General features: G+C 51.5%; 1 protein-coding gene across 1 annotated transcript; it reads right to left on the bottom strand.

Moving 5' to 3' along the window:
• Nucleotides 1–4,802: 4,802 nt before the first annotated feature.
• LOC121590494 (hypoxia up-regulated protein 1) lies at nt 4,803–9,447 on the bottom strand. Its single transcript, XM_041910232.1, has 4 exons — nt 9,147–9,447; nt 8,898–9,062; nt 8,415–8,768; nt 4,803–8,339 (listed from the first exon to the last, which is right to left on the bottom strand). Exons 3-4 carry the CDS (start codon nt 8,759–8,761, stop codon nt 5,759–5,761), a joined length of 2,928 nt encoding a protein of 975 aa, XP_041766166.1. The 5' UTR covers nt 8,762–8,768; nt 8,898–9,062; nt 9,147–9,447; the 3' UTR covers nt 4,803–5,758.
• Nucleotides 9,448–11,608: the final 2,161 nt, after the last annotated feature.

The following is an 11,608-nucleotide window of genomic DNA, read 5'->3' on the forward strand; positions in this document are numbered from 1 at the left end:
CTCCATTTTCGCCAGCATCCAGGCTGGCGCATGATGCCCATGGGCTCATAGGCAGGAAAGATCAAAATAGTTTGACGTGTCGGTTTTAATCTCCTTTTCATCTTTTCTCGAACGGCGTACAGCGTTCGTTCGATTTTGTGAGTCTTGCAATTTTTCATCCACTTTCGTCAAACACTTTGGATTGGTAGCGGGAGAGCACACACACACACATGAAAGCAGTCTTTTCCTGACGGTAAGCTCCGTATCGTGGGGTATCCAAAGATGCAGAGAGCTTTTCCAGGCCATCAACAGGATATTGGGAGGTACGGCGTGGAAGAAAAGTCAATTTAAAAGTGAAACGAAAATTTGACAGAATAGAAATCCTACCGTTCCACAGTACTGCCCGGCGTCGTATCGATGCTTCGTGGCAATGAGGCGCAGCAGTGTGAGCAGTTGTATGGGAAAGTTTGTTTTTTCTCTCCCTCTCACTTGCCAGTGGAAACATTGGTTGTGCCTTTTGGGAAGGCTAAAGTTTGCATTTTCGTTTTATGCTTCGCAATACTTGCCGAACGAATAAGTTTGCGAACAAAGTTCAAAATTTGATCATACCTGTCAAGCGGTAGTGAAACTAAAAAACTCACTGGTTGTTCCGGCGATCAACCAACTTTCGGCAGCTGGCGGAAATATTGACCTCCTATTGAGGTTAAGGAATGTTGGGAACGGACCGATCGAAGAAGAGAAGGTAATTCCTAGTACGGTGTTGGTGTTGAAGTTTTGGAAACGAGTGGTCTGTTTAAGCCAAAACACAATTGGCTAGAACATATACTAGTACATGGGTCAGCCAACAAAAATTCACCAGTATGCTCGACCCTAGTATGCTGCTTCCCTTCCCTGTAGGTTCTCAAACTCCGACAGATTTTGCTTCGTCTCATCCGACTCTTTTGGAAGCACGAGTCGAGCATGCCTCATCACATACATCAGCAATCGTATCCTACCGGACTTCATCACCGTCAGGATGTGTGGTAAGGTGTATGTTGTGGGCAGCCGTGCCGACCCCTGGACATGCCGTGGTAGTTGTGCTACCACTGGACAATGTCCAGGGGACGACAGTGTGTCACGCACACTGTCGTACGCACGCTAAGCGCGGGCCGCTCAGTGTGTGTGGTGCGCTCGGACAAGCAAGTGTTGCGAGCAGCCGGTCGAGCAGGGCTCCCGGCAGGGCACGGTACGGCTGGCGCGCGGCCGAATATTTTAGTGTGTATTGTGCTTGTGAATTTATATTTATTATGTGTACTGTTATATCAGTGTTTTTTAATAAAGTACCTGATGCAAGCCAAAGACACAACAGTGGCGACGAGGATGGGATCCTCTTGCGTAAGGAGGATCCCTAGAAGAACCCGCGGTCGCCATCACGATCGAGCGCGTCGGTTGGAGCCGGCGCCATCGCGATGGCACGGGTCCCCGCGACAGTGGGACGCCGTTGGACGAGGACCGCTGCCGCCGCCGCCGTTAAGACCGTGGCCCCGGCTGTCGTCCCACGATGGGGACAGAAGGGACAGCCGCACACACACACACACACACTCGGCGATGTTTGATTCGCCGGGCTGCAGGCCCAGGGAGCGCCGGCAATGGAAAGGTCGAAGCCTGATTGCCGGGCCATCTGCGGCGACGCTAGGTGTCGTCGGGCTGCAGCCCAAGGAGCGCCGGCAGTGTAAGAGGCAAATTGTCTTTCTGCCTAGCTGCCGGGCCATCATTGGTGACGCGAGAGGTCACTGAGTTGCTGCCGTCGTGTTGGACGGAGAGGAGGGCGAGGTTCCATGCCGCCCCGCTGCAGCCGTCGTAGACCAGTGAGAGGGGGCGAGGTCCCATGCCGCCCCGCTGCAGCAACAGTGTCAACGGAAAGGGGCGAGGTTTCATGCCGCCCCGCTGCAGCCGTCGTGTTTGACGGAGAGGAGGGCGAGGTTCCATGCCGCCCCGCTGCAGTAGTGTCAACGGAGAGGGGGGCGATGTCTCATGCCGCCCCGCTGCTGCCGTTGTGTTTGACGGAGAGGAGGGCGAGGTTCCATGCCGCCCCGCTGCAGTAGTGTCAACGGAGAGGGAGCGAGGTCCCATGCCGCCCCGCTGCAGCTGGAGTGTCAACGGAGAGGGGGGCGTTGTCCCATGCCGCCCCGCTGCAGCTGGAGTGTCAACGGAGAGGGGGGCGTTGTCCCATGCCGCCCCGCTGGTGCCGTTGTATTCGTCGGAGAGAGGGGGAGGTCGCATTCCGTCCCCAGTTGCAGCACCGACGTGTTGCTCCCGATGAGAAAGGCGAAATGTGTGCCGTCCTTGCTGCAGCAATTGTACCACCGCTACAGGATGCCATAACGGGCTGCTGGGATATGCTCTTCAGCCGGATGAGGCTTGCGGGACAAACCGGTCGCCGCCGGAGAGATCGCCAGCAGCAGCGTAGCAGCGTGCGGAACGAGTTGCTGGGTAATGCTCTCCTGCCAGATGAGGCTAGCGGGACATTACGGTCGCCGTCGGGGAGATTTCCTGCAACATCGTAGCAGCGTTGCGGAGGCCGGGTAGCGGGGGTCGCAGCTTAGGAGCAGCATTTGCGCAAAAATGCCCCAGGACAAGGATCTATGGCCGGAGGGTGTCACCACACCGATATTCCCGCAATGGAATATGCGCGTGTCGGTTCGACCCCCTCCGGATAAGTAAAAGGGGAAGATGTTGTGGGCAGCCGTGCCGACCCCTGGACATGCCGTGGTAGTTGTGCTACCACTGGACAATGTCCAGGGGACGACAGTGTGTCACGCACACTGTCGTACGCACGCTAAGCGCGGGCCGCTCAGTGTGTGTGGTGCGCTCGGACAAGCAAGTGTTGCGAGCAGCCGGTCGAGCAGGGCTCCCGGCAGGGCACGGTACGGCTGGCGCGCGGCCGAATATTTTAGTGTGTATTGTGCTTGTGAATTTATATTTATTATGTGTACTGTTATATCAGTGTTTTTTTAATAAAGTACCTGATGCAAGCCAAAGACACAACAGTGTACATATCAGTATGCTCATGGTACATGCCTCCACGCCATATTGCCAATCCTTGAAGATACATGCATCTTTTGGGAGTCATGTATCCTTGAAAATTCATGATTTTTTTTTTTTAGATTCATAAATCCTTGGAGATTCATGAATATTTTGAAATTCACGAATCTATGAAGAGTAGATTCGAGATTCAGATCACTCATCTGAATGAATCTCAACGAAAGATTCATGAAACTCAACACTAGTTCCATCCGCCAAAGAATATCTCTATTGTTGGGCTGCTCACGATCGAGCACATTGTCGTGACATGGCCCAGCCAACAATAATTCTCCAGGATAATCGATCCCTGGCTGCGGTCTCCCATCCATGCAGAAACCCGATATCCGCCGAGTGTCGCTTCACCTGATCCAGCCCTTGAGTATGCTGTGCTCCCCTACGCCTCATGCCTGGGGATCGCTTTCGAACACCATCTTGGTGATCCGCCAGAGCATTGGCACCCTTAAACTTCCTGTTGCGGTAGGTACGGGTAGGTTGTTTGAGGCGATTTTTAAATTGCAACAAAGTGTTTCATTTGCCACGGCTAAGAATTTGGGTAGAATTTGAAACTATTGTAACTTATCGTATGAGAACAAGATCGCTGGCCTAAATAAACATACATTTTTGGGAACGGCCCGTTCTTGAGTTCATCGATAAGCGTAAGCAACACGGACAAAGCGTAGGGTAATAACAAATATTTTTAGAGCTGGTACATGCGGCGGGTGGAAAGAAATTAGGAAAAAATGCATGCAGGACGAAACGTGCATATGCACCAGGTAATGAATCCTTTCAGTAACCAATCCAAAGCGAGGAGGTCATAAAATTTCAAGTTAGTTTAGGATCAATCTAGAATGCGTGGAACTGAAGCATAGACGTAGCAGCATACGAAAACATAAGGAACATAAAAAAGACCATTGCATGGATTTCCGAAAAAAGGCACAATATTTTCACACGCACTGGCACCAATACATTCAAACAACGTGTACGGACACGTTTCAACACCATCAAACATGTTAGTATATAAGAACCAATTATTGTTAATAAACGTCAGATCTATTTCATAACCTGAACGGAGAACGTCTCGATTTTCTTTGAACGTCTTGGCCTTTCCTAGGATTTGCTTTAGGTCTCATCCGGGTCACTCTGCTCCATCCGAAAAGTTATTGTATCAATTGTACCACTTTTGCAGCATAGATTCCCACGAACCGTGAATACTAGCGGAAAGTTTAATACACAATTGGTTATAATAACTCCTTTCGGGCAGAAACCCATCTTTTCCAATAAATTTGTTTTCGGTTGAAACTTAGGACACTGAAGGTCCTTCCTTCAAGTGGCCTGGCCAAAGTTCCGCCGTCAACACTTCCACTAAAATACGATGGCTTTCGGTAGCTGTTTTCTCCATAATGTCACAAATGAAACAGAACTACTACCAAAAGTTTCCACGTTTGAAGCTTACAATTAAAATATATAGTTTCCACCCTAGCGAAATGAAAGCCTAAAGACACGCATTAAAATGACCGTGTTGCCCGATTCCACTGATCTAAATTAAAGATTGACGGCGTCTGATACGGAAACCAACACACGGCACATTACACACAACACACTTCTAACAGTGCAACAGAAAAAGGCAAAATGTTGTTAATCCGCCCTTAACAGACGAAGACCGTTCGGCAAGATTACGCTAAAAACGAAAAAGAAAAGCATTAATTTCTTTCAACAAAAAATAGTGATAAAAATAAACAAACAAAAACACTCACCGGACGTTTACCGTACGATCGTTAAGTTCGCTATACTTTATCACCAATTGTCCGGCTAACGTTCAGCTTTCACGCTACCCTACGTCCGCGTGCAGCGTGCGCTTAATGTAAGGTTCTGTTCTGTTCTGTGCTGTTGTTTTTTTCCTATTCCTTCTGCTCCTGCTAGTAGTAGAAGTAGTAGTAGTAGTAGTACTAAGTTTGCCTCTTTGTGTAGGCCGTAAAAGATTGCACCAACCGAAAGCCGAAATCAAAACAAGCGACCACAATTCTTTCCTTTTCGCAGCGTTAAACCACTGTTACACCTATTGCCTACAAGGCGCTCAAACCGTCGTCGGTTTTGATTCAGTTCAATGCAATGTCAGTTCCTAGTTCCCGCCCGGTATCAGGACGAGTGTCTGTGTGTCTTGGCCTTCTCTTACGGGTATGAACTATTTTTTTTTCTTCTATTAACTACTACTTCAGGGCCATTCAGGGATCACCAGTTTGGATTTTAGAAACGCCCTTTTTCATTCTCCTGTTTCTAAATGTCTTTCTCTCGCACACATCTCTCCTCGTCATAAGCAAACGCACAGGAATGGTTTTCATAGTAGTCATAGTTGAGCAGCTCTACAGTGCACTTCTTCTCTACGCTGTCTACTACGGCGCACACTTTTTGCTAATGAATGAAAATAAATACAGAGGGGTAAGGGAGTCAGTACCGCGGACGGCAACCAAATCTTCTGTCTTGCCGCGCACATTTCGGGATCGGGAACGAAGGGAAGGTGTGTGGAGGTTTAATCTTCTGTAGCGTTTTTGTTTGTTGGGTGTGTGTCTGTTTAGAAACTGTGAATACATATGGTCTCTATGGAAAGGTGAGCTGTCACGAAGCTGTGACGGGTGCTTCGGTGAGATGAGTGCTAAACCAGTGCTGTCCGAATTGTGCTATCAATCCTACACCCGTTCCCCCTATTTTCCTGTTGCCTCTACAGCTCCGTATGATCGCCGCTCTCGCCTGTACGGTCCTGCTGCGTTGCGGTCGGATCGATCGCGGCGCCCTCTTCCGTTTCGTCCGCATCCTTTTCGGGTGTCTGCTCCAGCACCGGTTCCGAGCCGGGCTGCTCCTCGCTGGACGATGCTTCCTCCTTCTGCTCGCCCTCCTTCTTGCCGGCGGTCGTTTTTTCCGGCTTCGGTGGCGGTGTCGGTTTCACCTTCGGGCGCCACAGCTTCAGCTTGTTCACCAGATACTTCACCTCGCGGTCGAGCAGGCCCATCCGATCGGTAATGTCCTTCACCGTGAGCCGTACCGGCGCGTTGCGGGCGAGCTTCTCCTGCTCGGCCACCTCCGTATCGCGCCACTCGACCGTGATGCGGATCGCCTTCTCGAGCGTTTCGATCTCCACCGCGGTGAACACGTCCTTTTCCGGGTTGGTGTCCTTGGTGAGGTTGCGCGCGCTGCGCAGGAACCCTTCCGAACCGTTGATCATCTGCTTCAGCGCGTTCAGCGCGATCGGCCGCTCCTGGTGCTCCCAGTGGCGGGCGTACACCTCGTTCGCGACGCCCCGCAGCTCCTCCAGCTTGGTTTCGTACGTTTCCGCATCCGCGTCGGACCCGTCCTCGTACAGCCATTCGGAAATTTCGCCGCACCGTTTGCGGATCGTCTCGATCTCGGTCTCGGTCGCGCACGACGCGTACTCCTGCTCGTCCAGCTTCACCTGCGCATCGATCACGTAGCTTTCCAGCGCGTTCAGGGCCGTCTCGCGGCGCTTCTTCGCCTTGTCCACCTCGTCCAGCGCGGACAGCCGCTTGGCCGACGCGTCGAACAGCTCGCCGTCGAGCGGCACCACGTACGCGAGTTCCACCTTCGACGGGATCGGCTCTTTGAGCGTAACAATCTTTGGTTTCACGGTGGCATTCTTCGCTTCCGTGCCTTCGTCCGCTGCCTTTTTGTCCGTCGGCTCACCCGCTTCCGGTTTGGCGTCCTTCGCTCCGTCGTCAGCCTCTTTGTCCTTTGCGGATTGCTTCTTGCCCTCCTGCTGCTGCTGCTGCTGCTCCTCCTCCGCCGACTCTTTTCCCTCCTTTCCACTGGCCGGCTCTTCCTCCTCCTTCGCTTCCGCGCCGCCCTCGGTCGGCGGTTTCTCTTCCGCCGGCTTGTCCGCGCTGTCGCCCGAGAACAGTTTGCTGATCGTGTTGCCAATCTTCTGGAACGTGCTTTCGTCCTCGTCCTCCTCCTCCTTGGTGACCGTCTTTTCCAGCACCAGCTCGACGTTGGCCAGCGAGAAGATGCCCGAATCGTCCAGCAGGAAGTGCGCCTTGATGCCCTTCGACTCCACATTGTCCGCCACGCTCGCCTTCAGCCGCTTGGCCACCTCGCTCAGCCTCACGCGGGCCAGATCGGGCGAGCCGAGCGTTTCCGTGTCGCCCTTCAGCACCGCATCCAGCTCCGCGTACTGCACGGTGAACTCAAAGTCGTCCGTGTGCTTGTTGAACGTGATCACCTTCTTCTGCGGGTACGAGTTCATCGAGCCGAAGAGCGTGCGGCGCACCTGGCGCGTCGCCCCGCTCTCGCCCTCCCGGTCGAACACGACCTGGATCGGGAACAGGACCGCGTCCTTCGTGATGAACTTCTTCACCTTGAAGCCGGTGGCCAGATCGGCCGCCCGGTACACCGCCCCCATGCAGGCGGCCTCGTCCGCGTTCAGGTTCTTCGCCAGCTCCTGCCCGATGTGGGTGCGCAGTATGTCTTGCACCTTCGGCACGCGTGTATTACCCCCGAACAGTACCACCTGGTTGATGACGTCCAGCGCCAAACCGGACACGGCCAGCGCCTTGTCGAGCGGGGCCGTCACCCGCTCGTACAGATCCTTGCAGAGCTCCTCGAACTGTTCGCGCTTCACCAGTAGTCGGAAGTCCTGCTCGTCCAGCAAGCCCTCGATCTGGGCGTAGTGTTCGGTATTGGCGCTCAGCACGTTCTTCAGCCGGCCCGCCTCCTTGAACAGCTTCGCCATCGCGCGCGGATTGGTAAACACGTCCGTCTTCGTCTTGCCCATCTTGTTGAACTCACGCCCCAGGTAGTCACGCAGCCGCACTTGCATCTCCAGCCCGCCGAGCGTCCGGTCGTACCCTACGCCGAGTACCTGCACGACCGGGTGCGTTTCGCGCGTCGCCTTATCCTTCACCAGCTGGTAGCTGACGACCGCGGCGGACGTTTTGTACGCACCCATATCGTAGAACAGGAAGTACTGGGCCGTTTCGTTGATTTCCTTCCGCCGGAAGATGCCGTAGTTGAGCGCCACCGCCGTGTAGTCGTTGATCAGCTGCAGCACCTTCAGGTTCGCCAGCCGGGCGGCCGCCACGAGCGCCGTGCGTTCCGCCTGCCCGTAAAACCCGGGCACAATGAGCACACACTCCGTGATCAGCTGGCCGGTGCTGTCCTCCGCGTAGCTCTTCGCCACCTGCAGCAGCTGCGCGATCAGCTCCTCGATCGTGTACTGCTCCTCGCCCGACCGGAACACGACCGTGCGCCGGACCGGATCGGCCACGATGTCGTAGTACGGGAAGCGTTTGCTGCAAGCAAACAATCGTCATTAGCAGGAGCACCCACCACCGAGCACAGGAATACCCCTCCCCCACTCTACTCACCGGTACAGATCCACCATCGGATTGTCGACCGTTTTGCCGAGCAGATCGGTCAGGTAGCCGAAGCTGTTCGAGGGAAACCGAACGCCCAGCGTCTGAGCGTCCTCGCCAAACACGCGATCCCCGTTCCGGAATGCGATGGTGGTCGGCGTTTTCCGCTTCGACTCCTTGTTCAGCGCGATCTCCATCGGGACGCCGGGCGATACGACACCGACCTTCATCCACTCGCTGCCGAGATCCACCGACATGACGGCGGCACTGTTGGCAAGCGTCCCGAACAGGGCCACCACCATCGGCAGCACGATCAGCAGCATCCTCCCATCCGACGGCAACCAGTGACGTGTACCCATGGCTACCCTGCGGGGTGGTGCGGGACAAACCAAAAAAGAAACCAACCGGAAACGTGTCAGTAGCTCGTGGGTCGGAGTTTTACCGAAACCGTCAATGAAACTTTGCACCCGCGTAAGGTGAAAGTGGCCAAATTACCTTCTTTTCACCCCGCCCCGCACAGCAGCCGTTAGTCCAGGGTTAGGGCGCTTCGGCAAAATGCTGACCTACACACACACACAGACGTACGTAAATCGATTCCACTCCGATACTGCCAAGAAGCTGCCACCTGGCTGCGGTGCGTTTTGATCAATGAGACGAGAACTGAAATCGAATCGAAATCGAGACCGTCGTCGTTTTACCGTTCCTGCTGTCCCGGGAGTGTGTGAACTGATGGCGTGGACTTACCGCGTTGTGGCACGTACGGACCTCAAGCTTCAAAAGCGCACACCGGTACACCCGTGAGCGACACTGCTGCAACAGCGACAGGCACACAAAAAAATATATTCACCGTTCGTTTTCACTGACGTGGTCCTTCCTTGACGGCATTGCCGATTTGTTGTTTACGTTGTCAGTGTGCGTGTGCGGATTCCAGCACAGCGGTTTAGCGAAAACAGTTTACTATCCTTTTTACCCTTCGAGCGCCGCATTGAAAATAAGCAGAAAAATTCAGAATAATTATTCTTACCTGTAGCAATGTGTAACTTTATAATTTTAAGTTAAAAGTTTGATAAATTATTATTTTACAGACAGGGGCTGTCATTTTGTGTCTTATTTTGACCAATTCACTGCTGTCAAGTGCTCACTATGCGCCTAGAACCGAACAGTAGGATAGAGCAAGCGAGAAACAACTATACCGGTGCGATGAGAGAAAGAGAAGCAAATGAAATCGAAAGAGGCGTTTACACTACCCGACAGCAGTTTTCAACAGCAACTCACAGCTGTTTTTTAAAACAACTGACAGCATACTACGGTTGTGAGAGGATTTAAAAACAAAACACATTTTTGGGACTTTTTCAAACGTTTTATCGGTTTAATGTAAAGCAAAAAAAAATCATTTATTCTTAAGAACATGCTTCATGTTCATAAAAGGGAAAATTTAACGCAAATCAAGATGCAGAAATAACCCTAAGGGTTCATACAACCGAATTGTTTTCGCCCGAACGCCACTGACAGCATTTGATTTGAAATGACCGTTTTCGGGATGCTGTGAAATGAAAATTACAATCCTTTTCTATTTTTTTTATTTTGAGTCGTTTTAAAAATACTATTTTTTACGTTTTTTAACAATATCATAATTTTACCTTTAACAATAAATTGAATTAATTGTATCATAGCACGAAGTCGTAAGTTTTTCGCCCAATACTAATGGCAAACGAGTAGACTCCTAACATTGTCGGACGTGTTCCTTTCCCCATCCGGATCAGTCTACTATCCTTGCATTATCGTCAATCATTAGTCGAATATAGGTGAACATATTCTCCCCATACCACAATAATGTGTACATTTCTCAATTTTCAATACAAACTTCCAGCAATCGTTAATCGCAAGGAACAAAGGAACGAACGTTAAACAATTTAATTACCGTGTTGGCCATGTTTGCCAGCGCATCCTGTCTCCGCGCGCAAAGAAATACTTGAGCAACCATCAACCCCTCTGCCGCCCGCACGACCAATAATCGAACCGCAACACCACACCCTCAGGGAAACGGTCTGCGCACTCACCCTGTCGCAGGCGACTATTTTTAGCACAACTCACCCTCACCGTGTCCCCCTTCGACGACTTTTCAGCGCAAAAACCACACATAGCGCGCTGAAAATAGATCCTTCCACTTCGATGGACATCTACAGACCCTGCCCACCACCACCCACCCGCCAACCGCTTCCCGTGATCGTGACCTTTGACGCGTTTCGTGTTCCACACGGAAGGAAGTAAATCGTTCACTGATAAGGAGTTTCCTTCTAAACCGCACCGCAAAATCCCACGCAATACGCAATCGAAAGAACGTTCCGGTAAGCACTGGGAAGGAAGCTCGTGGGACATGAAAGCGAAAGAAAAAACAACAAGAGAGTGGGTGAGAGAAGAGAGTCTAAGCTTGTTCCTTCCGCCGACTTCACGATCCAATCCAAGGCGGCGTATCTAAAAATACAACCCACTGGAATAAAATGTATGACGCGAACGCGCACCACACCATCGCAGTATCCGATGGTTTTGCTAATTTCTTCGTCGAAAAGCTTTCGTTTTAACCTCCCTTTTTGCGTCGGTTGGTGGTAGTACGTCATACTACGTACTAATTTCGGCGTACTGCGCCCTTCTGGGTTGAACTCAATTTGGATTCGATTTGATGCGTATTAATAAATCAGTGGAACATGTTTTCTTTCGCTTGCGTTGTTCACTTTTCCCCCCTTTTTTGGTATCGAAACCCACAGAATACAGCAATGAAATTACACAACCACGTTTGTTTTTAATATGTTTTTTTTTTCATTTTCTTCTATTTCATTATAATAATAAGTCAAAGGAGTTTATACACTTTATGGATGAATGCTCTACTTCCCGGGTAAAGGGGAGGGGGAAAAAACAGAGGAAAAACAATCGTCCCTACGGTTAAATACAAACGTCTGTGACGCCTGTGCGCGGTGTTCAGAGAGAGAGAAGCAAGGAAGGAAAGCCACGATTCAGAAGGGATTTTCTTTTCCCATTTGTATGTGTTTTTGTTTTGTTTTGTGTTTGTTTGTTTTTCGCGCAATTAGGATTGGTTTTGTTCTTCTCTAGCTTTCCTCTACCTTGCTTACACCCAAATGCAATGCTTTTGCTCATACACGCGCGCACGCACTTCCCTCACTCACACACGCGTCGTCCGTCCTACCTAC

Source organism: Anopheles merus, chromosome 2R (assembly GCF_017562075.2).
Source record: "Anopheles merus strain MAF chromosome 2R, AmerM5.1, whole genome shotgun sequence".
In the NCBI taxonomy this organism is placed as follows: domain Eukaryota; kingdom Metazoa; phylum Arthropoda; class Insecta; order Diptera; family Culicidae; genus Anopheles; species Anopheles merus.